Source organism: Nothobranchius furzeri, chromosome 12, assembly GCF_043380555.1.
Source record: "Nothobranchius furzeri strain GRZ-AD chromosome 12, NfurGRZ-RIMD1, whole genome shotgun sequence".
Lineage (NCBI taxonomy): Eukaryota > Metazoa > Chordata > Actinopteri > Cyprinodontiformes > Nothobranchiidae > Nothobranchius > Nothobranchius furzeri.
In genome coordinates, this window is record NC_091752.1 from 14,259,540 (window position 1) to 14,286,348 (window position 26,809).

Below are 26,809 nucleotides of genomic sequence, written 5' to 3' on the forward strand. Positions count from 1 at the left end.
ACCATTAAAGTGGAAGTCTACATCTAGTTTCTTCACTTCACCAGAAATTGCTAGCTTGATGGTTGGACTTTAGACAAAGTTGGATGTTCTCACAGGACAATGACCCAAACATGTATCAAATTTGATTTCTGATAGGCTTTCTGGCCCCACTCATTAGAATATTAAAGTAAATGTGTGTCTAAATTAAAACCAGTATTTATAAGTTTGACTATGTGAAAAACAGAAAATCAACATTTAATTCATACTTTTGAGCACAGCTATAGTTTTAAAAGTAATAAACTGAAACATTTTTCTTTTCTTTAATTTTAACTGAAAGGTTTATTTATTTTTCTTTTTTACAGACATGAATAAAACACTTTTCATTCCCATTTGTCTCAATTGAGGCTGTGATTCTGAGTTTTAGCGTCTTGACAGCCTTTTTACATGCCTTAGTGCAGGGGTTCCCAAAACTTTTCAGTCCGTGACCCATAAATTAACAGTTTCAAAGTCTCGCAACCCCCTTGAGATGAGTGAAATAATTAAACACACACGTGGAACTTAATCTTTAATAAGTGTACTCAAATAGACAGATTTAGAACCCTCAACAGGTAAATATGGCACGAATTTACATTTGAAAAGTGTAAAAGGCGACTCTGAAGACATTCTTGCTGTTGTGTGAAAACTTTAATATGTTACAATCCTTTGCAGTTTTTGTATAAGAACAAGGCAGTCAGTTAGCATTTTGGTTAATTTTCAGCTTCTAAAGTGACAGCAACTCAGTGCCACAACAATCTCCACACTTTCTTCCTAATTTTACTCTCTCCCGTCCCCCTCCTCCCTGCACACGCTCACACATACACAGCATTGCCATGGCAACAAATGGACATGCATCTCTGCCTCCCTTGAGTAAACATTTCCAGAACATATTAAAACAAAACTCCTAAACGGGTTACAAATGTTTGTAACAAATGCAACTCTTGATGAAATCTTAAAAAATGGTAATGGAAAAGTGCTTTCATTTCGATGTAGCAAAAAAAAAAAAAAAACTCATGCAAAGTCACAAACGATGTAATACAGAGGAACTTTGTTTCCATGCTTATTCACATTTTCAGAATGTATGAGATGGGTGGGCAATATGCTTGGAGCCGAGCAAGTCCATTCTGGGTTTAATTTTAGAGATGGCCACTCGAAGATCATCCTGCACGTTAAGACGTGATCTGTATTTATTTTTAATATATGTGAGGGTTGAGAAAGTCTTTTCACACAGGTATGTGGACCCAAACGGCATCAGAATGTCAATCGCAGCCTTAGAAAGCTGTGGATATTCTCTCTCAACTGAAATCCAGAACTCAGCAAGCATCTTTGAGTTAAAAGCGCTCTTTAAGGTGCGGTCGCTTGACAGTTCAACCAGTGCGTCCTCAATGTCGGATGACAAATGATGTGTGCTTGTTACGGTGAATGGAGATCTTATCCAGTCATATTTTTCTGGAGTTTTTTCCTCAGGAAAAAACTTGATTAAGTGTTCCAAGAGGGTTTGAAGGTGCGTAGTGATAAACCCCTTAACGGTGTTAACACATAAATCATTTTCCTCGATGAACTCCTCCAGTTCAGGAAACATGTCAAAACAGCCCGTTTTTACTCGTGCAGACCACCGATCCAGTTTCCTTTTGAATGCATTGATTTTGTCATTCAGTGACATGATGTTTGCGTTTTCAACTTGTAGTGATGGGTTTAACCCATTCAACTTGTCAAATATGCAAGCCAAGTATGCTAGCCTTGTTAACCAGTCAGGATCAGTCAGATGGGCAGCAAGGTGAGACCCGTGCTCCAACAAAAATAGGCGCACCTCATCCCGCAGCTCAAACAAGCGCCTGAGAACGTTTCCCCGTGACAGCCACCTGACTTCTGTGTGGAAAAGCAGACTTTGATGCTCTGATACAATTTTGTTGCAGAGAGCAGTAAACAGTCTTGTGTTCAGAGGACGGGATTTTATGTTGCACTCTCAAGCACCGTTTTAAGCTCTGGGTCTAGCGATTTACTCGCCAGAACTTCTCTGTGGATAATGCAGTGCGTAAAGTTTATGTGTGGGGCCACTTGTACAACTCTTGCTTTAAGCCCTTTATTTTTCCCCAGCATTGCTGCAGCACCATCTGTGCTCACACTGATGCATTCATCCCAAGACAGCCCCTCCTCTTTCAGTTTTTTATCAATTTCTGTGAAAATGTCCTCACCTGTGCACTTTGCTGACAGTGTGGTGCAAAACAGCATGTCCTTGTGAAGTTTTCCATCAAAACTGTATCTGACAAAAACGAGCAGCTGTGCAGAGTTTGCGACATCTATGGATTCATCTAACTGCAAAGCGTATTTTCCTCTCTTGACTCTGTCATTCAACTGAGGCTTGATGTCCTGCGCCATCTCTGTGATGCGCCGGGATATTGTCCCATCAGACAGCGGGACCGCTTTCAGCTCCTGGGCTTGTTTATCTCCATGCATTATTTGGCTCACTGCGATAGCAGCAGGTTTTATTTGGATCTCTCAGATTGTGTGCGTTTTTTTTGCCTGTGCAATTAAATATGCCACCTCATATGCCTTTTGAGCTTTTGCAGAGATTGTTTTCTGGTTGGTCATAACTTTCTTTTGGCTTTGAAATGCTCTCTCTTTTCGACGGAAGAAGTCTGCTGGTTTAGCTGCAAATGAGGAGTGCTTAGTTTTCAAATGTCAAAGCAATTTTGCAGGCTTAAAGCTCTCATTTGCAAGCAACTCAGTGCACATTACACATTGGGGGTATTGTATTTCGTTTATAACAGTGCACGTAAATCCATACTGGATATATTCCTCTCGATACCTGTGAAATTTAGGCGAAGGCTGATTCAGCTGCGCCTTACACTGCAGCTTATGAGCCTCCCGCCTCAGATGTGCTGTTCCTCGAGTCTGCTGCTGCTGCATGATCAGTTGGCTTCTGTTCATTATCTCTAATATGTGTTAACCAGCGCTTCATATTGCATATAAACCATATTACCGTAAAACATTTTGGAATATTTGAGTTGTTCAGAAGAAACGTGTTTACCGCAGCGCTGCAAAGTAACCCGTCAGTCGCAAATTGAGCTGCCGTAAGAGCCTTGCTTCGTGACCCAGCAGGGGCGTATTGCGACCCCGGAAATGGGAACCCCTGCCTTAGTGCATCAAGCAGCATCAGGGGATGTGTTTTTGAGCTAGAAGGATTAGTTCCAGTAGAGTTTCAGTGAACATTTAGAACTGATACGAGGGAACCTGTTCCATCTTTAATTAGATTGCCTGGATGTGCTGAAGAGTGTTGGGTATTTTTATAAATGAACCTTTTTGAGACCTAAAAGATGCCCATTACACATCATGAATCTCTGTGTTGGTACGTTCATAAAAAGGTTGAGCAAAGATGTTAATTGAGAGAACTCTGTAACTCTGTAACTTGAGAAGGTCCGCCTTCTCCCCCCATCCATTTGGTGAATAAAGCCCCTGAAGAACTAGGAGCACATGGGAGTGACGTGGGGGAAGCCTCGGAGGAGGTTTCTCTGCGTTAACTCTCCGTGTTCTGGAGACTCAGGGTAAAATGTCTTCCTTGTTGTCATGTGTGTTATTACAGGTTCCAGGGTTATGGAGATTAAATATTACCTAACATTCTAGTCTCCTGATGGAGACCACGGGTATGCAGAGCTGGTGAGGTAAAGGCTGGAGCAGAGTGGGGCTGGTTGAGACACACACATGGACATTACAAATAATCAATTTACTCTCTCTATCAAAGGGTGTGTCGTCCTTTAAGGTAATATGGGATAAAATCAAATTACCTAACAAAGAGAGATTGTCATGTTTATCAGTTCTGGTTCAGGTTCCCACAGTGACGTTTGAGCTAAAGAGATTTTGGAGTGTGACATTGCTAATTCCAGATCCTCAGATAGCCTCATTCACATTAAGCTGTCATTCTGGGTTTTCAGTCTCCTTTATGTTTTAATTAAATGTTTGATTTGCCATTCCTGCACTATTGACACAACCTCTTGTGAAATTTTACCCCACAGAGGCGGAGACCTACGCTAACACAAAGCTGAACTTTAACCACAAGCTGCAAGACTGGAGCACTGAAACAGGGCTAATGACCTTTGCCAGGTAAATAGCCACTGATCTCCCACGTAAGCATGCAGACAAATTGTTACTGCAGGCACACACTTGGATTTTTGTTCCAACGATTTATCACTCAGTTTTCCTCTCTGCTTGTGCATGCTAACTTCTTGAGATCTGCAAAGCTAATAGTTGAGTGACTTTTAGTCACATGGTAATTGTTGGTCTTTGCGTCCAATGTGATTCATAATCTTCCATCGAGTTAATGCTGAGGTAACTCCATGCCCTTTTAGTTGTGGGTTAATGTCCCCATGCAAGTTAATAATTAACTCTACAGGAAAGAGCAGAAATTGTGAGAAATTAGTTTAAAGTTCTGAAATTGGATTCAGTCTTATCCACCAATAACTTCTATTTTAATATCATCTCCTGACAATAACAATAAATTTTTTTCTGATGAATGTAGGTTTTACTTTTATGGGTTAGGGAACTAACCCTAACCCCTTTATAATTTTGAGAGAGCAGGGTTCTATCAAAGCATTTATTAACCTTCAAAGGAATTGTCAACCCTGCCTCAGAGTCCTTCTCCACCCACATATCAATTTTGAAAACTGCAACATTAGTAGGCACTACCTGGTGGACCGAGAGGGCGGAGCTGCGGCCGTGACGAAAATGGATGGGTAACGAGGCGAAGCTAGCTCCCTTCACGCTGAGCAGTCATTAGAAGTGGAGGACTTTTCTCCCCCTCCTTACCCAGACAATCAAGAAGAAAGGGACCAAGTCTATTTGGAGGAGACAAGCGGACCTGATCCTTATTGTTTTGAGCTTGTGAGTTGCCTGAAACTACTGGAGCCGACCCAACAGAGCCAGCTCTGAATGGTAGGTAGCCATAAGCCATAGCATCAGATTAGCTGCAGGGTTAGACTCCACAGCATTAGAGAACTATTGTTCAGCATGTTTTAGAGGTTTATCTGCTTCAATACACCTGGTTTTAATCAGCAGCAAATTGCTGAGCTGCTGAACAGCTAATCTAACCTGTTAAAGCAGGAAAACCACTAAAACGTGCTAGATAGCAGCTCTCTAAGACATGGCCACCTACAGTGGGCTAAAGTTACTGTCTGCTGCAGAGAAAGTTTTAACAATACCCCATGAGAAAATTATTCTGTAATGTGTTCATTTATGTTACACAATCACAAACAGCCCACTAAAAGTGCCCTGATCTCATTATTTATTTACTAATACCAGCTGTTCTCGGGGTTGTAGGTGGTCCTCTGGTGCCAGCAGCTGGGTCTCCTCTGGTGGTGTCAGGAGCTTCCAGAAGAATGTGTCTTTGAATGAGTCCTTCCTCCTCTAAACAATTATTATTTGTTATATAAATTAAATAAATCTGAGTCTATATATTTCCTGTTTTTGTTCATGTCCATAAATATTTAAACACACTTGAATTTAAAATTAGCTTTTAACAGTGAGTTGCTACCATAAATCCTCTAATATTGGCCTGTATTTAATTAACTGCCGGGTATCATATTTTGGCCGGTGTCGGAGTCGGCGGAAGTGAATAATGGCCGTTTTTTTATTGTGGCCGGGTGGAATGTGGTAACAATCAAGTACGGGGGGCGGTTGTGTCATCGTCTCACTTTTGATTTGCCAGCGATAGACCGCGAGGGTGACTTTAACCGTGCGGAGATGAAGAGGAGGCGAAAATTTGATATCAAGTTCAAAGAGAACGTGCTGATTATGTTGCAGAACACTCTGGGGAGCAGTAGGGGTTGTATGAACTGGTCACTAGTCGACTTTACCGCTCTATAGTGACTTTTTATGCCTGTCATCGACTAGTCGCTGTCACGTGATAATGACCGGCAAGATGTAGTCCACGAAAAAGACAGCAGGCTGCTGTCAGCAGGTGACAAGCTCCTGCGCGTCGGGAGGCAACGCGCTGTGCCAGAGCGTCGGTACTGACACCCGCCGTAAAACGGACATTTAACCAAATTGTGACGTTTACCCTCTTGCAATTTAACCTTCCCCTCACCCCCATCCTAACCTTAACCAGCTTGCGCATGCAAAGCTCTGATTGTTGACGCGCTCCAGACATCTGCGTCCTGAGCACGGCCACAGTAACATTATCAAATCAGGTGTCGCCACCTCAAAAACTAATTTAACACGCGATCGTTCATGTCGGCTCATTTCCTTTTATGTTTTCTGTCTTTTATTCTTTTATTTGTGCCTGATGCGTTTAGCTGTTGTGGACCAGGGCGCATCACCTGTTTTGTCCTCGGTGACGCACCTAACTGATGTGGCCGGCGAGCACTCCGCTGTTTTTGCGGTCGGTAGATCTTTTAGAACTGCAGTTCAAAGGTAACTCATGAGGTGAATATATATGAACCCAGGTAGCAGTTTTTCTTTAGGATTGAGAGGAGATGCAGGAAGATAATTAACAGGCAGGACAGAAAAACAGACCAGGACTGATGCTGAAAAACTAGTTCATGAATTTATTACATCAAGACTGGATGCCCAGGGACGCAGATCCCACCAGGCAGCCACCGGGAGTGCAGTGATCGTCTGGCCACACCAGCTGACACCACCGTACAGACAGGCTGTCTCAAGTGTAATATGATCCAACAAAAGACTTCTATATTGGTTAATTCAATTCAATTCAAATTTATTTACTCAGCGCCAAATCACAACAAGAGTCGTCTCAAGGCACTTCACATAATAAACATTCCAATACAGGTCAATTCATTAAGCCAATCACAAAAAAGTTTCCTATATAAACATGGGCTGCATGGTGACGCAGTTGTTAGCACTGTTGCCTTGCAGCACGAAGGTTGCAGGTTCGAAACTCGGCTGCAGCCTTTCTGCGTGGAGTTGCGTGTTCTCCCCATGCATGCGTGGGTTTCCTCCGGGTACTCCGGTTTCCCCCACAGACCACAACATGCCCTATAGGTAATAAATTGTAAGTCGCTTTGGATAAAAGCGTCTGCCAAATAAATGAACATTAACATATATAAGGAACCCAGCAAATTGCACCGAGGCACTGACTAGTGTAAGTGACTTTACAGCAATCCTCATACTAAGCAAGTATGCAGTGACAGTGGAGAGGAAAACTCCCTTTTAATAGGAAGAAACCTCCAGAGGATCCTGGCTCAGTATAAGCAGCCACCATGGCCCCCAGTGAGTCGTGGGGGACTCACTGGGGATGGAGAAAACAGAAAACACACACACACACACACACACATACACACACACACACACACACACACACACACACACACACACACACACACACACACACACACACACACACACACACACACACACACACACAAGCACACGCAAGCACGCAAGACAAAATAATGTTTCTACGGTTACATTGTGATTTCTTAGTGAATATTCTATTTGGTGAGAGATAAACCTCCCCTATTGTATTTATCCTAGTGAATCTATAATTAAATGGGTAAACTAGTAGTAGCACATTCAATGTGAAGGAAAGTAAAGTGTTATCAGGAGAGGGAGAATGATTAAATGTTAGCAACAGTGTTCAAGCCAATGGCCCCCTCCATGATGCTAGCACAGCTCAGCAGAACATCATTGTAGCTTCTTCTGGGGAGAAAAACACTAAGAGAAAAAATAAAGTTGACAGCTGAAATTGCAGTCTAAACCTATAGCAGCATAACTACAGAGAAAACTCTGGATAACCTAGCCTTTTAGATGAAGGCATGTTGGAGGCAGGGCAAGGGAGAGCCGTCTTTACCGACTGTACACTCCACCTCCCTCTACTCCCCCACTTGTCCAGATTCAGGCTAACATCAGATTTTAACCATAGGCCCTATCAAATAAAAATGTTTTAAGCCTGGTCTTAAAAGTAGACAAGGTGTCTGCCTTACGGACTAAAGTTAGGAGTTGGTTCCAGAAGAGAGGAGCCTGATAACTAAAAGATCTGCCTCCCATCCTATTTTTAGATATGTTGGGAACCACCAGTAAACCCGCAGTCCAAGAGCGAAGTGCTCTGTTAGGAACATATGGAACAATCAGGTCACTGATGTATGATGGAGCTTGATTGTTAAGAGCATTATATGTGAGAAGAAGGATCTTAAAATCTATTCTGAATTTAATAGGCAGACAATGTAGGGAAGCTAAGACAGGAGAGATATGATCTCTCTTTTTAATTCTCATCAGAACTCTAGCCACAGTATTTTGGACAAGCTGAAGACTTTTAACTACATTCTGTGGACTTCCTGAGAGTAATGAATTACAGTAATCCAGTCTTGAAGTAATAAATGCATGAACTTGTTTTTCAGCATCAGTCCTGGAAAGGATGCATCTAATCTTAGCAATATTTTGAAGGTGGAAAAAGGAAATACTACAAACCTGTTTAACGTGGGATTTGAATGGCATGTCCTGGTCAAAGATAACACCAAGGTTCCTTACTTTGTTCTCTGAGACAAATTTAATTCCATTCAGGTCAGGTGATTGACTGAGCAATTTCCTTTTCTGAATTTCAGGTCCAAAGATGAGAACTTCAGTCTTGTTTTCATTTAAAAGCAAAAAGTTTTGAGTCATCTAATTATTTATGTCTTCAAGACAGGCCTGTAATCTAACTAACCATTTAGGTTCATCAGGGTTAATGGATAGACATAACTATCGTCAGCATAACAGTGAAAGTTTATCCCACGCTGTCTAATGATTTTATCAACTGGGAGCATATGTATAGTAAAAGGAATTGGCCCAAGCACTGAACCCTGTGGTACTTCACAAGTAACCCTAGAGTATGAAGAAGATTTGTCATGTACATTTACAAAATGATGTATATCAAACAGGTAGGATTTAAACCAGCCTAGCGCTGTTCCTTTGATCCCTACAACATGTTCAAGCCTTTCTAAAAGAATATTGTGATCAACTGTGTCAAAAGCGGCACTGAGAACTAACAAGACTAGAACAGACACAAGATTCTTATCTGAGGCCATGAGAATATCATTTGTAACTTTCACTAATGCAGTTTCAGTGCTGTGATACTCTCTAAAACCAGACTGAAATTCCTCAAACAGATCATTAGTGTTTAAACGCTCACATACTTGGATGGCCACTATTTTGTCAAGGACTTTGGATAAAAATGGAAGATTAGATATTGGTCTATTTTTCCAGGATAAGTAGGACTCCTCCTGGTGTAGTGTTTCCGGTGACAAAGGACAGCCCTGGCGGAGTCCAACCCTCACCGGGAACAGATCCAACTTAACACCGGCTATTCGGACCTAACTCGCGCTCCTCTGATAAAGGGACTGAATGGCCATTAACAGAAAGCCACCCACCCCATACTCCTGGAGCGTCCCCCACAGGGTGCCTCTGTCATGGAGGAGTGTGATCCCCCTATAGTTGGAACACACCCTCAGGTCACCCTTCTTAAAGATGGGGACCACCACCCCGGTCTGCCACTCCACAGGAACTGCCTCAGACGATCACGCAATGTTGCAGAGACGTGTCAACCATGACAGCCCTACAGCATCCATAGCCTTGAGATACCCAGGACGAATCTCATCCGCCCCCGGGGCTCCGCCGCTATGTAATTGTTTGACTACCTCAGCAACTTCTGCCCCCGAGATTGTACAGTCCATCCCCAGGTCTCCCAGCTCTGATTCCTCCTCGGAATGCACGTAGGTGGGATTGAGGAGCTCCTCAAAGTATTCCTTCCACCATCCAACTATAGCCCCAGTTGACGTCAGCAGCTCCCCATCCCCACTGTAAACAGTATGAGCGAGTTGCTGCCTTCCTCTCCTGAGGCGCTGGACAGTTTGCCAGAACCTGTTTGGAGCCGATCGATAGTCTTTCTCCATGTCCTCACCAAACTCCTCCCACGCCCGAGATTTTGCCTCGGCAACTGCCACTGCTGATCCCCGCTTGGCTATCCGGTACCTGTCTGCTGCCTTCAGAGGCCTACAGACCATCCACACCCTGTAGGCCTCCTTCTTCAGCCTGACGGCTCCCCGAACCTCTGGTGTCCACCAGCGGGTACAGGGGTTGCCACCACGACTGGCACAGGCCATCTTGTGACCACAGCTAGCAACAGCCGCCTCAACAATCGCAGAGTGGCACAAGGCCCCCTCGGAGTCAATGTCCCCCACTGCTCTCAGGATGCGGTCAAAGCACTGCCAGAGGTGGGAGTTGAAGACCGTCTTGACAGGTTCTTCTGCCAGGCATTCCCAGCAGACCATCACTATGCGTTTGGGTCTGCCAGGTCTACGCGGCATCTTCCCCTGCTATCTGATCCAACTCACCACCAGGTGGTGATCAGTTGACAGCTCCACTCGTCTCTTCACTCGGGTGTTCAAAATAAACGGACGCAGGTCAGATGATACGACTACAAAGTCTATCATCGACCTGCAACCTAGGCTGCCCTGGTACCAAGTGTACTGTTGGGCATCCTTATGTTCAACATGGTGTTCGTTATGGCCAAACTGTGGCTTGCACAGAAGTCCAATAACGAAACACCACTCGAGTTCAGATCAGGCGAGCCGTTCCTCCCAATCACACCCCTCCAGGTCATGCTGTCATTGCCCACGTGAGCATTGAAGTCCCCCAGCAGGACAATGAAGTCCCCTGATGGAGCACTATCTTGCACTCATCCCAGGGACTCCAAAAAGGGTGGGTACTCTGAACTGATATTTGGCCCATAAGCACAAACAACAGTCAGGACCCGTTCCCCGACCCAAAGGCGCAGGGAAGCTACCCTCTCGTCCCTCGGGGTAAATCCCAAAACACAGGCAGAGAGTCTTGGGGCTAACAAAAAGCCAACCCCAGCCCTCCGCCTCTCACCCGGAGCAACTCCAGCAAAGGAGAGTGTCGAACCCCTCTCAAGGACTTGGGTTCCAGAGCCAATGCTATGTGTCGAGGTGAGACCAATTATATCAAGCCGGTGTAAAAGAGTTAATTTACATCTTATTAATGAACCGTAAGACGTAAGATTCCATAGTAAATATTAAATCAACCTTGCGGACCGTTGGGTTATTTTAACCAGAAGATTGGAACGTTTTATTGCAGGGATTATGTAACACTTGAATTAACTCAGAGACAAGAGAAGAGAGTCACCTTTAAAATGTTTAAGAAGATTTATTTCTAAACAATTTAAACAATTTTAAACAAGACTAACTCTAACTCTAAGTGATGAATGGATCTGGTGTAAATGAGACGTGAGATGAATGGTGTATGTGTGAGTGATGTTGTAATCAGAACTCTCGTATCCGGAGAAGCAAGTCTGAATGATGTTGTGATGTTTTGCTTTAGCTATGATCGGAGTTTCATAAACACATGAGACGCCATATTTGTCGCTCTACACATACCCTTGAGATGAGACCTCCATACAGATCCAGACTGCCAGTTCCTCGGACCCCCCTTTGGCACTGGAGACGGTGAAACAGCGTCAGCAGTACGACAGACTAGTCTTTGGATTGTCTCTAGGTAAAAAGTGACAGTTAGTTCACAGCGTCAGATGGACTCCCTTTGGGTCAGTGAGTTAAGCTTTTATTTTGAAAGGAACCATTGCTTTGTTGGTAAAATGCAACAGATTTTTCCAGCTTGTTGGCTCTTTGCTTAGAAAAAGTCCAGGTGGCCGGTCCGATACTTTGCTTAGCATGCGGTGAACTGCAGTGAACTGTAGAGAACTCAAAGAACTGAACTAAGATGGTGTGGGAATGGTTTTATTAATCTGGATGTTTTGGTTTCTGGTCGAATCAAAGTTGGCAGATTTATAAACACCACAGAGACTATGCCACGCTTCAGAAAGGAAGGTTCTGATTGGATGAGTAAACAATGTTTCATGCGTTTACATTATGTGTAGTCAGCATGTTTTGTGCAGCTAGATGAAGTCATTTTACTTATTAAAGCATGTTAATCATGCCATTGTTATTTCACAGATTGGTCAACATTACAGTATGTTATTGGTTAACACTTTGTTTGATTAGCTTTATTAAAAATAGAGTTCTTTGATTTATTAAAAGGAAAGAGTCCTTTATCTTCATTCTTCTCTTGAGCTGGAAAGAAAGCAGTTTAGAAGCGAATGCATGACCTTGAGGCAGTCTCATGCAGCTTAGTACTGTGTCAGAGGCATCTGTGCAGAGAGGGTAAATAACCTTCGGTGGAATGGCACCTCCGTCACGTTACACCGGTACCGCTCAACCTCTGCCACAAGCTCCTGCTCCTTCCCCGCCAGAGAGGTGACGTTCCATGTCCCAAAAAACAGTTTCCTTGTCCGGGGATCAGACCGCCAAGACTCCCGCCTCAGTCTGCCACCCGATCCACACTGCACAGAATTTCTAGGCGCAGCCATGGTGTGTTGAGTTTTGTGCCAGGAGAATCTCGTCTCTGCTTTTTGTGGATGATGTGGTCCTCCTAGCTTCATCCAGCTCTGACCTTCAGCTCTTGATGGGTAGGTTCGCGGCCAAGTGCGGTGATGTGTGATGAGGATAAGCACCTCCAAATCTGAGACCATGGTTCTCGACCGGGAAATGGTGGCTTGCCAACTCCGGGTCAGGAGAGAGGTCCTACCTCAAGTGGAGGAGTTTAAGTATCTTGGGGTCTTGTTCACGAGTGAGGGTAGGAGGGATCGGAAGATCGACAGGCGGATTGGTTCAGCGTCTGCAGTGATGCGGACGCTGAGCTGATCTATCGTGGTGAAGAGGGAGCTGATCCAGAAAGCCAGGCTCTCGATTTACCGGTCAATCCATGTCCCAATCCTCACCTATGGTCATGAGCTTTGGGTAATGACCGAAAGAACGATATCGCGGATACAAGCGGCCGAAATGAGTTTCCTACGTAGGGTGGCGGGGCTCAGCCTTAGAGATAGGGTGAGGAGCTCGGACATTCGGGAGGGACTCGGAGTAGAACCACTGCTCCTCCGGATCGAAAGGACTCAGTTGAGGTGGTTTGGGCATCTGGTCAGGATGCCTCCTGGACGCCTCAAAAAAAAAAAAAAAAGGGACACAACAATACAACAAGATCAAGCTATCACTGCGTCAACTTGATGAAGAAATATATAATCAACATTGTTTAATTGAATAATCACACGATAATAAATCACAGTGCATTAAGTGCCCACCATAGCCTTAAGACGTGTTGAACGTGCCCAAGTCCATACTTATGAGAGCAATACGTGAGTACCTGTGTGTACACGCGCTTGTTTATGTAAGGTTTCTCTACAGCGTCCAATAGAGAGTGTGAGGAGCCACAGATCTGCCCCCCAAAGATGTGCAGGAGATAGAGGGAGCTCCAAGTCCAAGAGATCCAGGAGCTGCTCCAGAGCACAAGGACCCCAGGGAGACTGTAACCAGAAAAGCCCCTGGCCCCCTCAAGAGGCGCAGAGGATTGCCCCGGGGGGCCACAACCAGCAGCCGGCAGAGTCCCGGGAGATATCAGCGGCAAGCCCGCAGGCCCGCCAGCATTCTCCCACCCTTTGGGGCTTTGGCCGGCTGAGCCCGTAACCCAGGGACCCGGGACCCAGGGGCGACCAGCCTCGCCGGGGACCCAACAGAGCCCTGCGACTCAGAACCCACCAGGCACTCTCTGGGATCGATCAGGCAGACTCAAAAAACCTTCTACTTATAAGTTGTAAAGTCTCTTAGGAACTTTGAGGAGTTTGCACTTTATTTAGAGTGAGGATGCAGCAGTCTGTCTTCTTCGTGAGGCCTTGAGCAAAGATGTAACGGCTTTTTTGCGGTAAGAAGAACTGGGGATGAACTTTGTTTTGGATTTGGAGGTCAGACAGATGGTGTTTTTGTGTCTGCAAGTAGGTCAAGGTCAAGGTCAAGGTCACAATTATTTCTAATGCACACTTATTATTGCTTCCGCAACCCAAAGTGCTGTACAACACAGAAGATAAAATCACAAACAAGTATAACTAAAAACCATAAAACCATAAAAATCAGAAAGTTAGGATAAAAACAGCATTACATCACACAATTATAAAATCAATAAAATGAGAAAGAATGACAATGACAAAATAAATCATCCTAAATAAAAGCCAGGTTGAATAAATGAGTTTTAAGCAAAAACTTAAAGACATCCAGACTTTGTGAGGTCCTGATCTGCAGAGGAAGACAGAGTGTAGGACCGACCACAGAAAATGCCGTATCTCCTCTACGTCTTTGGAACTGATAATAAAGAATGTGAGCCCGACCGCAAATTCCTGGCAGGAGTGTAGGGTGACAATAAATCATCTATATAAGGAGGGGCCAGACCATAAAGTGATTTATAAACAAAAAGCAACAATTTAAACTGAATCTTGTAATCAAATCAAAGCTTTATTTATAAAGCGCCTTCCGCAATCCTGTCAGGAAGCCCAAAGCTCTGAACATGGTACAGTAGAAGTACAAATCAAAAATAAAAGCAATTCAAAAATAAAAGCATTTCAAATTACAAAATACAAGTTACATAAAAAGGTGAAACATTCTAGTAGAAGACAAATGTGTACAACAAGGGAAAAGGTGAACCAATGAAAACTGTGAGATAAAATCAACATAAAAGACGGCCAAATTCAAACATGTTCAGGAAACGCCAAGCGGAGGAGGTGGGTTTTTAGGCGACTCTTGAAGACTGGCAGAGATGGGGACAGCCTAACTGAGGGTTGCAACTGGTTCCATAGTGACGGTGCTAGGACTGAGAAAGCCCGGTCCCCGCGAGTACGACACCTAGAACGAGTGACAACGAGCAGGCCTTGGTCAGAGGAGCGCAGCGCGTGTGATGGAGAATGTCTGTTCAGGAGCTTGGCTAGATAGGGGGAGCACCACCCTGGAAGAAATTAAAAACAAAGACGAGGAGTCTGAAGTGTGACTGATAGCAAACCGGAAGCCAGTACAGGGAGGCCAGAACCGGACTGATGTGGTCCCGTTTCCTGGTCCCAGTCAGGAACCTGGCTGCGCTGTTCTGCACAACCTGTAGGCGACGCATTGATGACTGACACAACCCTGCATATAGAGAGATGCAGTAATCAAGCCTAGAAATTACAAAAGCATGGAGTACCCGCTCCAGGTGGGCTCTTGACAGCATGGGCTTGATTTTTACAAGGCGTCTCAGGTGAAAGAAACTGGACCGGATCACAGAGTTGATGTGAGCATCAAATTTAAGTCCAGCATCAATTTTCACCCCCAAACTGGTCACAACTTGTTTTGAGTAGGGAGACAGAGGCCCAAGATCAACATAACGATCCACATTCCTGCTGTTGGGGTGAAAAACAATGAGCTCTGTCTTTCCCTCATTCAGAAGCAGAACGTTGGCCATTAGCCAAGACTTCACCTCGTTAACACAGGACACAAAGGACTGGATAGAGTGACCTTTCTCCTGACACAATGGAGAGTAAATCTGGCAATCGTCAGCATACAGATGGAACGATAGGCCATGTTTACGAAAGATTGACCCCAGAGGTAGCAGATAAATGGCAAACAAAAGAGGACCAAGGATCGACCCCTGCGGGACCCCCCAGCGGAGACCCTCCCAAGAAGAAAAAACATCACCCAGTTTAACACAGAATGTCCTGTTTTGGAGATATGATCTAAACCAATCCAGAGCTGATCCTTTGATCCCAACCCATCGTTCCAAGCGATCGAGTAGAATTGCGTGGTCAACTGTGTCGAAGGCCGCTGTCAGGTCTAACAACAGAAGCACCACAGATGTTCCCTGATCTAGTGATAGATAGATATCATTTAGGACCCTCAGTAGAGCCGACTTTGTGCTATGGCCAGACTTGAACCCTTATTGGAAAACCTCAAACAGATCAGAGTCAGCTAAATGTGAGACCAGCTGCTGATAAACGACTTTCTCAAGCAGTTTTGATGTAAATGGCAGGGTAGAGATAGGCCTGTAATTTTCGATCACAGAGACATCAGCACCAGGTTTCTTCAGGGTCGGCCGGATAACGGCTGCTTTCAAAGCAGCTGGGACCACACCTTTGCTGAGGCTCCCATTGATAATTTGACCAAGTGAAGGGCCAAGGCACGGAAAGGCAGCCTTCCAGAGACGAGGCGGCAGAACGGCAAGTGGAGAGCCAGATGGCTTTCTGCCTCGCAACAAGCTTACTCAGCTCAGAGTATGAAACAGTATTGAGGGAGCTCAGGGTGGGTGGTGATGGAGGAACTGGAACAGGGTCAATAGAGTTACCAGAAATAGCTGCTCTAATGCCTGACACTTTATCAACAAAGAATCTGTGAAAAGCTTCAGAGTTTCCAGCAGCTGTAGGAGACATGGAGCTAGGCTCCTGATACACCAGAACAGAGTTTAGTGTTTTGTAGAGAATCTTAGGATTATTAGAGTTTGTTTCAATGATGTCTGCAAAATAGGCCGTTCTGGCAGCTCTCACAGCATCCTGATAAGCAACCAGAGATGCTCTGAACAACTCACGCGAGACCTGTAGGCCATCCTTTTTCCACTTTCTCTCAGAGGATCTACACACCCGCCTACAAGCCCGTGTGATATCAGAGAGCCAAGGCTCCCTCCTAGGCCGAGACTTACAAAGTTTGAGAGGGGCAACCACGTCCAGGACCTGATTACAAAGTAAATCAAAGTGTAGTGAATAGTGTTCAGTGTTAGATGGATCAGGGTTAAAGGTCTCTAACCTTACAGACATACAGTCCACAAACTTTGAAATAGTTTCTGCGTCCAGGGCTCTGAACCTAGTAGCTGGAGCTTCACACACAGGGACAGAACATGGCAACGTAACATCACAGAGTATAGGACAGTGGTCAGAGAACACAGGAGGCAAAGTCACAAGGTTCATGACGGGGAGACCAAAAGAGAGAACCAGGTCCAGGGTGTGACCCCTGGCATGAGTGGTGGATGACACCCATTTAGTTAGATTGGATGAATCTAGCAAATAAAAAAAAACCTTTAGCAAGCACATTGTCAGGACAGCAGATATGGATGTTAAAATCACCAAAAAAATAGGACATAATCATATTTTAGGATGCAGTCTGCCACAAGATCACTGAAATCATTAAGGAAGTTAGAATCAGTCTTTGGAGGCCGATAAATCAGCACAACGAGCAGGCGGGGGGAGATGCACAGTTCAAATAAGCACAGTTCAAAGGAAGAAAATGACATGGTGGGTGTAAGCTGTTTACAAGGAAAGCTGGATTTAAAAACAGCAACCAGCCCTCCACCTCTGCCCCGTGACCTAGGGATATTAAAACAGGAGCAGCCAGGTGGTACCAGCTTCAGCAGCTGGCAGCCAGTGAAGGGAAGCAAGCACTGGAGAGATGTGATCATGCTTCCTTGTACCTGTTAAAAGGCAGGCTGCTGCATTTGGAACCAGTTGCAAGCAGTTTAAAGACGAATGCCGTAATCCATAGTACAGGGAATTGCAGTAATCTAGTCGACAGGAGACAAAGAGATGAATAACATGTTCAAAGACAGTTTCCGGCAAATAGCACTTAACCTTTGCAAATTGCCTCAAGTGATAAAAACCAGACTGGACCACTGCACTTATCTGTCTGTCCAATTTAAACGAACCATCCATAAAAAAAAACAGGTTTTTCACATAAGGCTTTACAAAATCGGAAAGGGAACCAAGTGGGCTCACCGCACCCTTTAACAGGTCTCCACTGCCAAAAACTAAAATCTCTGTCTTCAGGTCATTCAATTTCATAAAATTAATTGACATCCATTGCTTCAAATCAGCTAAGCAGGCCATTAAAGAAACAGCTGAATCCGGGATGAGTGGGAGATATATCTGAAGGTCATCAGCAAAGCAATGAAAAGTAATTATGTGTCTGGCGAAGATAGAGGACAATGGTAAAATATACAGTGAGAAAAGTGTTGGCCCTAAAATGGAACCTTGTGGAACACCACAAGTCACAGGTGCTGGTGGTGATGTAAAAGTTCCCAAGTTCACAGAAAAAGACCTGTCCTGTAGATAAGACCGAAACCAATCAAGCACTGTGCCCCTTATACCAACACAAGACTCTAATCGAGACAACAGAATATCATGATCAATGGTGTCAAAAGCAGCAGATAAGTCTAGCAGCATTAAAGCAGCTGAGTTGCCAGAATCAGTGATCATTCACCACTCATAGAAGTGCACTTTCAGTGCTATGCCATGCTTTAAACCCCGACTGAAATTTGTCTGAAATGTGATGTATGGACAGATAATCCTGTAGCTGTGCAGGAACAACTTTCTCCAGAACCTTTGATAAGAAACTAAGTTTGGAAATAGGTCTGTAATTAGATAGGCAAGTTGTGTCCAGGCTTGGCTTCTTTAAAAGGGGATTCACTATAGCCTGTTTAAAACACAGCGGAACACACCCTGAGAGAAGAGAACAGTTCATTAGTCTGTGCACAGCTGAAGCAACACTGTTAAAGGCCTGCTTAAACATACGAGGTGGAATAACATCAAGTGGACAGACTGAAGGTTTTAAATGATGGACAATATCTGATAACTCCTCCAAGGAGACAGGTTGAAAATGATACCAAGATGTTAAACAATCTGGATAAGAACTTGGATCTACGATAGAGGATGTTAAAATGGAAGATCTAATCTGTGAAATCTTTTCGACAAAAAAGGACAAAAAGCGGTCACATAATTCCTGAGAAGGTATACAACTACTTCCAGTGCTGGGGTTCACAATACTGTTAAAAGCGCTAAACAAAACCTGTGGTCTGTGACTATTGGGGGAAACAAGGTTGCACATGAACTCAGATTTTGCCTGTTTCACACAGTTCTGACAAACAGTCAGACAGTCTCGCAGTGCAAGTAGAGACACATATAGCTTGTCCTTCTTCCACTTCCTTTCAGCACGCCTGCACTCCCGTCTACAGGCACGTGTGGTTTCATTCAGCCATGGCTCCAGATTTTTTTTTTATTATACCACACAGCTTTCATGGGAGCCACATTATCAAGGATGTGTAAGCAAGTAGAATTTAAAAAAATCATCTAAGTCGTTGACAGAAGTTGAGTCCATAAAATCAACAGCCGAGAATTCAGCAGAAAAATAAGAGACAGTCACGCCATTAAAAAATCTTCTCTGTCCTTGCATTACAGTTCTCTCCACTGAGCCATGTAATTCCAATGTAAAATGGGCTGGAAAATGCTCAGAAATACCCTGATCGAGAATGTTTGTAATGTTTACACCTAAACCATGCGACAAAACTAAATCCAGCATATGACCTTTTTCATGAGTTGGACCAGTAACCCACTGAACTAGGTTAAATGAGTCAATGATCTTTAAAAACTCCTTAACCAAGGGTTTGGCCTCACAACATAAATGAATATTAAAATCGCCAACAATCAAAAACATACTTGAAAGCATCTCTGGCTACAAAATCAGAGAACTCTAATAAAGTTATTGTTCATTTTGGGAGGGCGGTAGATAAGGGCACAAAGCACTGTCAGAGGCAGCCGAAGCTCAAAGAGTTGGAGTTCAAAAGTACAGAAGGTACTAGGTTGAGGTAGTTTGTGACAATGAAAACAGTTCCTGTAAACTGAAGCCAACCCTCCACCCCTCCCCGAAGTCCAAGGGGTATTCAAAGAAGAGCAGTTTGGAGGAAAAAGTTCAGAAAGTGGCACAGACTCCCTGGATCCACGTTTCCCACAAGAACATGATTCCCAGCTGATGCTTTTAAAAAAAAAGTTGTTTAGAATAAAAGTTTTATTTACTAGGGATCTGGAATTGAGAAGGCACATCTTAATTGTAGAACCCTTTGCATCTGCTTGGAATCTGGGAAAGGAGCGGAGATTCGAAAAGATCACACCACGTCTCCCGTGACGCGGTTTCCTCGGCCGAAAAACTCCCGTCATCTGATACGACGGTGATGCCTGGTCTCCTAGGAAGATCGGCTGGATCCATCGACGGCTTAATTTTCTGGACAATCCTCCGCATGACCACTGATGAGCTCTAATTCTGACAAGCACACCTGAGCGCCGTCCTCTCTTCCGAGGCCTCCGCCAGAGAGAGCCTGTGACCAAAGGAGGAGAGGTGGGAGCGGCTGAGATGACAGGTGGAGGAGGGAGGTTTGATGAGCATCCTCCCAGTAAAAATTTATTCCAAAAAAGCTCGTAGGATTCCTTGATTTCAAAAAGTGTCTGGTGATCATAAATGAGAAGGCCAGAAACACTATGAAAAGACGCCAAAAACACATTCAGAACATATAAAAGCAGCAAGAATCTGAAGGCTGAGAGATGTGTCGCCGTGCCCATTGCTGGCGCCGCCATCTTTACACACACACACACACACACACACACACACACACACATATATATACAGTGGGGCAAAAAAGTATTCAGTCAGCCAACGATTGTGCAAGTTCTCCCACTTAAAATGATGACAGAGGTCAGTAATTTTCATCATAGGTACACTTCAACTGTGAGAGACAGAATGTGAAAAAAAATCCATGAATTCACACAAAGTAGCTGGTATTTTGGCCTATTCCTCCATGCAGATCTTCTCAAGCAGTGATGTTTTGGGGCTGTCGCCGAACAACACGGACTTTCAACTCCCTCCACAGATTTTCTATGGGGTTGAGGTCTGGAGACTGGCTAGGCCACTCCAGGACTTTCAAATGCTTCTTACGGAGCCACTCCTTTGTTGCCCGGGCGGTGTGTTTGGGATCATTGTCGTGTTGGAAGACCCAGCGCGTTTCATCTTCAAAGCTCTCACTGATGGAAGGAGGTTTTGGCTCAGAATCTCACGATACACGGCCCCATTCATTCTGTCCTTGACATGGATCAGTCGTCCTGTCCCCTTAGCAGAAAAACAGCCCCAAAGCATGATGTTCCCACCCCCATGCTTCACAGTAGGTATGGTGTTCTTGGGATGCAACTCAATATTCTTCTTCCTCCAAACACGACGAGTTGAGTTTATACAAAAAAGTTCTACTTTGGTTTCATCTGACCACATGACATTCTCCCAATCCTCTGCTGTATCATCCATGTGCTCTCTGGCAAACATCAGACGGGCCTGGACATGCACTGGCTTCAGCAGCGGAACACGTCTGGCACTGCAGGATTTGATTCCCTGCCGTTGTAGTGTGTTACTGATCGTGGCCTTTATTACTGTGGTCCCAGCTCTCTGCAGGTCATTCACCAGGTCCCCCCGTGTGGTTCTGGGATTCTTGCTCACCGTTCTCATGATCATTTTGACCCCACGGGATGAGATCTTGCGTGGAGCCCCAGATCGAGGGAGATTATCAGTGGTCTTGTATGTCTTCCATTTTCTGATAATTGCTCCCACAGTTGATTTTTTCACACCAAGCTGCTTGCCTATTGTAGATTCACCCTTCCCAGTCTGGTGCAGGTCTACAATTCTTTTCCTGGTGTCCTTCGAAAGCTCTTTGGTCTTGGCCATAGTGGAGTTTGGAGTCTGACTGTTTGAGGCTGTGGACAGGTGTTTTTTATACAGATAATGAGTTCAAACAGGTGCCATTAATACAGGTAACGAGTGGAGGACAGAAAAGCTTCTTAAAGAAGACGTTACAGGTCTGTGAGAGCCAGAGATTTTCTTGTTTGAAGTCACCAAATACTTATTTTCCACCCTGATTTACAAATAAATTCTTTGAAAATCCTGCCATGTGAATTCATGGATTTTTTTTCACATTCTGTCTCACAGTTGAAGTGTACCTATGATGAAAATTACTGACCTCTGTCATCATTTTAAGTGGGAGAACTTGCACAATCGGTGGCTGACTAAATACTTTTTTGCCCCACTGTATATAGAAAAAAGGTTAACTTTATAGATAGTAAAAGGTTAACTTTTGGTCAATTTGTTGGTGAAACACTGACCACTGGTACGTGACATCATTTTAAACATGTAATTTTTAAAATCTTTTTCACAATAAATTTTTTTTGTGAAGCGCCTCATGATTTTTGTCTTGATAGATATGCTATATAAAATATTGTTTTCTTTTTGTCTAAAGTAGTGAGTCTGGCCTGTAATCATTATGATCTAGCTGGTTTCAGTAGACAGTGACACAATGTGGACACAGAATCGACACATTTTGGGTAATGTGCCGAAACGCTTCTGGAGGCCTGATCTACCCATCACTACAAATGATTACAGAGTGTCAAACAAAACATTATCCAAACAAAACAAAAAAAAATAAATAAAATGACTTACATGGAGATGCAGTGGAAAATGCGCAGCTGAGGTGAATTTAGACCAAAAACATAATTTCAATACGCTAAACAGTTTGGTCTTCAACTTCTACAAAGAAATTAAGTTTACTCAAACCTTTTTACCCTATTCCTGGAAGGGTGTGGCCTTTTCTACAAATCTTGAGGGCCAATAAAGGGTTATTACCAGCAGCTGCTCAGCTGGCCGCAACAGTGAAGAATAAATAAAACTGAAGTAGATACTACATTCCTCACTCGTCATGGTTCATTTAGATTAAACAAGTGAAAACTATAATAGCATTAAGGATGTAGTTCAGGGAAAGTTTTGACCATGTAGAATGAAGGGAGATGGTTACTGAGACTTTCGGACTCTGGTTCTGCATGCTCATGCAAAACTGTTGCAGTTGGTAATCGATCAAACCAAAAACATGTAAATAGTCAAAAGCACAAATCTGTTAGATGTTTAACAAAAATCAAGTTGGATGATTTTTATTAACTGAAAAGAACTTGCCATTTTTGAAGGTTGGACGGATCCAAGGCTCAGGTTCAGGCAGATCTGATTGTAGGCTGTGATGGAGCTTTCTCTGCAGTAAGAAAGCAGTTCCTCCGTCGCACTCGATTCAACTACAGCCAGACGTACATCCCTCATGGCTACATGGAGCTCACGATGCCACCCAACAATGGAGAGGTCAGTCATCCTTATGGCGGTAACAAAGCTAGTTTTTCCATCCATCCGTCTGTCCATCATAGAGACACAGACAAATAACCAGTCACACACAGGGACAATTCAGAGCCTCCAGTTAACCTGACATGCAAGTTTTTGGTCTGTGGGAGGACAGCATAGGAATGTTTGGAGGGAACAAGCTAAAGCCTCATTTATACGTTTCCATCAGCTACAGTGTAGATTTGCAAACACACATTGGTACAGACGTTTTCCTTTCAGAATTCTCTGTTGCCTGGGGAATGCCATCCATCCATTTTTCTGTCGCTAGATATTTTTGTCACACATTTTAATTGTTTGAGGGGGATGGCAGATTTTCACAGCTTTTGATGGACATTAAAGAAATTAAGCATGCATCTGCAGACTTCTGGCCTGCTGCAGAGCCCTTGCGTTAGTACATCATGGAAGATGCAGAAGGAGAAGTATAAATCAGGCATTACTCCATACAAAAAGGCTGCAGCTGGGATTAAAAAATGCAACTTTTTTGCCGCCATAGACAACATTGAAACTCACTGCTCCACCAAGAAGGATGTTAACGATTTTAATTCATGTTCATTTAATTTTAGTTGTTTCCTTTGTTCTGATTTCTAGTTTGCCATGAAGCCTAATTACCTGCACATCTGGCCACGAAACACATTTATGATGATTGCCCTACCCAACCTGGTGAGTGTGAAATTTTATTAGCACATGGAGTTCATCATACTCTGAAAAAATGATGCTGATTTTGTTAAGAATAGAAAATCCCTTCATTTATTCTCAGTGGGGGAGTGTTAATTTTGACAAAAAAAAATTTTTAGTTTTCGTTTTTTAGGTCTATCACATCTGACCTAGCCTGATCTTGCCCAGTTAGGGACTTTTTGTGTTTGTGTTCACATCTCAACCAGTTATTTTTTCAGACCTCTTTCCCTGGTGGTCTGCTTCTGGTTGAACTGACCCAACACACTCAATGCTAACTGGCCGGCTCAAATTCACACCTACCATTAGGGGAAGCATCCGGTTGGTGTGCAGTTCATTATTTTGTTGGATACTGTGGAGTAAACTTCTCCTCTGACTGAAACCCTCTCTTTCTGAGATGTGCTGTGAGGAGCACACACACACACACACACACACACACACACACACACACACACACACACACGCACGCACGCACGCACGCACGCACGCACACACACACACACACACACACACACAAACCGCGCTTGAGCTGCACAGCACGAGGACAAACAGCAGTCTGAATGTAATATCAGTTAGAGTATCCAAAAGCAACACTGCTTATGGCCACCGTTGTTTACTAACTTATACCACAAACTGTCTGCATGTCTTCTGTCCCACCCATGTGCTCTGAGATTTCCACTGTAGCGTTGTGGTTTTAGGCTCTTTTATGAAAGAGGAACCATGCTACGTATTAATTCGGAATATTAATTTTTAATAAATCAATAACCAAATGTTATATTGTTAAGAAGACTCAAAGGTTGTTTTCATCGATAAACTGACGATAATATCTGTGTTTCTGTGTTTCAGTTCAATGAACAAACAAGTTTGGAAATTAAAAGTTTTAATTCTTCAAACTAGACTAATGATTTTGAAATTGACAAACATGGGAATAACAATCAACATTGGCAACTTGTGGGACAATCTTTAACAGTTGATATGATCAAATAGACCTTGTGGTGAATTTATGAAGATTGAGAATGTTGTGATATGAATGCTTGTGTGAGTCTGATTTTGCTTCAGGAAGAAACAGGTGTCTGAGTGAAGTGATGGTTTGGATGAACTTAGGTCTTATCAGAGAACTGCATCAAACGCTAAACACCGTGTTCTGTCTCACCGAACTCTTGTGGACCCTCTTTCGGATCCGGGCCGTGGAGGATGGTGATGGTTCATCCAGATGACACCAGCGGCTGACAGGGGAGACGTAGGTGTCGAACGGAACCGGTCCAGAGTTGCCCTCGGTACACATTGATGGTAAAGCGTTTTGTCGATGCGCTTTCTTAAGTTAATTCACTCAGAAATCAAAGACTCTGTATGAGTCTGCGTTAGAAGTTGCGATTCAGCTATTCTGTCTGGCTGACAGGAACAGCGTGAGAGGGGGGAGAAACGAGCCAACCGGCTCTGCCCCCCTTCGGTTTCTTCAGGTCCTCTCTCTTTCGTTGTCAAGCACGAACTGCCATCATAAGACTGAAACTTACCAAAAGCCTTTCTCTTCTCAAAGCAAACGTGTGCGTCAGCAAATGTGTTTTGGAGTTTACTGTGAGAATCTGTGTGTGGGTGTGTGCTTGAGTGTGTGTGAAGGTCGCCAACAAACATCCTCAAACATTATTTAAGAATGGATTCATTAATCCATTATAATTACCCAAAGCATAAGAATCATTCATTTGATTAAAACACATTTATAATGAGCAAAATGATAATGGTTATTCTTTAACATTAAAATCAAGAAAAGAAAGTTTTAAGACTTGTTATGACTACATTTATGGGAACAACATCTTCTGGCACGAAGCTGCAGGTGGCAGATGTTATGGTTTCCTCCCAGACTCACTGGCGTTCAGGTCTTAATCTGTGGGTGAAAGTTCTCAACGACCCAGCTTTGACCCAGCTGAGTCCAACACCACCTTTGTGACAGAAAACCCACACTTCCTCACGTTACACCACTTTCCTGAGAAGTGGTGTGAACAAATCCAACCCCACCTAGCCCAAACCAAACTAGGCCAGATGTGAAAGGGACATTAGTCTTTTGAATGAAATTATTTTTATTTTTAGTCACAATTTAGTTGTTCAATTAATACGTTTTAATTTTGGGCCCCAGGCACGTCTCACACCTCCAATAACAGTATCATGAAGGTCATTCACATCCCCTCTCCTGAGCTACCATAATCACTGTAGAACTCAGCCACAAGATCCTCCTCCTTACCCCATACCAATGAGGACCCTACATCACACACCTTCACCACAACCTTCTACACTCGAGGCATATTTCAGAAAGCAACTCAAGACTCTAAACACACAAAAAACCCTTGACCTTGATGGTGTACCTCCTGCCATTCTTCAGCAATGCACTGCACTGTGCTGAAGAGCTGACCCCAGTGTTTATGGGCATTTTCAACTCCTCAATAGAGGTGTCTAATGTTCCCGCCTTCTTCAAGATTTCCACCATAGTCCCTGTCCTCAAGAAACCAAAGACCACTGGACTCAATGACCACAGACCTGTGGCTCTGACATCTGTGATCATGAAGTCATTTGAGCACCTGGTTCTCCCCCACCTCAAGACCCTCACAGCCCTCCTCCTGGACCCCCTGCAGTTTGCCTACAGAGCCAACAGATCTGTAGATGATGCCATCAGCATGGCTCTACACTTCATCCTGCAGCATCTGGACTCCCTGGGTACCTATGCCAGGATCCTTTTCGTGGACTTCAGCTCTGCCTTCAACACAATCTTCCCAGACTTACTCCAAGACAAACTGTCCCAGATGAGCGGGCCTGGCCCCATCTGCAGGTGGATCTCTGGATTCTTGATGGACAGAAAGCAACAAGTCAGGCTGGGGAAAAATGTCTTGTGCCTGCAGACCATCAGCACCGGTTCCCCTGAGCCCCCCCCCCCCCCCCATCTTCTCTCTGTACACCAACAGCTGCACCTCCAACCATGAGTCTGTCAAGCTTATCAAGTTTGCAGACGACACCACCGTCATCGGACTCGTCTCTGACGTGGATGAGTCTGCCTACAGAAGGAGGAATGGTTGGTGTCCTGGTGCAGCCACAACAACCTGGTGCTGAACACCCAGAAGACAGCGGAGGTTGCTGTGGACTTTAAGAAGCACACAGCCCCCCATAACCCTGTCTGACACTCCCATCATGATGGTAAACCCATGTCACTTCCTGAGCACCACCATCACCCAGGACCTCAAGCGGGAGCCCACCATTACCTCCATCATAAAAAGGGGTGTGTG

General features: G+C 44.1%; 2 protein-coding genes across 2 annotated transcripts in view; both read left to right on the forward strand.

Moving 5' to 3' along the window:
* The window catches only part of kmo (kynurenine 3-monooxygenase), a 130,680-nt gene that overhangs the window by 65,817 nt on the left and 38,054 nt on the right, over positions 1-26,809 (forward strand). The window contains exons 6-8 of the mRNA XM_054736076.2: positions 4,029-4,116; positions 22,667-22,832; positions 23,457-23,528. Coding sequence (XP_054592051.2) covers positions 4,029-4,116; positions 22,667-22,832; positions 23,457-23,528 — 326 coding nt within the window. The remainder of the gene's footprint in view (positions 1-4,028; positions 4,117-22,666; positions 22,833-23,456; positions 23,529-26,809) is intronic.
* Positions 4,747-22,660, forward strand: LOC139062076 (uncharacterized). The gene is made up of 2 exons (XM_070542312.1): positions 4,747-4,944; positions 5,329-22,660. Exon 2 carries the CDS (start codon positions 20,428-20,430, stop codon positions 21,397-21,399), a length of 972 nt encoding a protein of 323 aa, XP_070398413.1. The 5' UTR covers positions 4,747-4,944; positions 5,329-20,427; the 3' UTR covers positions 21,400-22,660.

Excerpts from the sequence above, each read along its gene's own strand:
- LOC139062076 (XM_070542312.1), top strand. The coding sequence starts at position 20,428 with ATGAATTCACACAAAGTAGCTGGTATTTTGGCCTATTCCTCCATGCAG.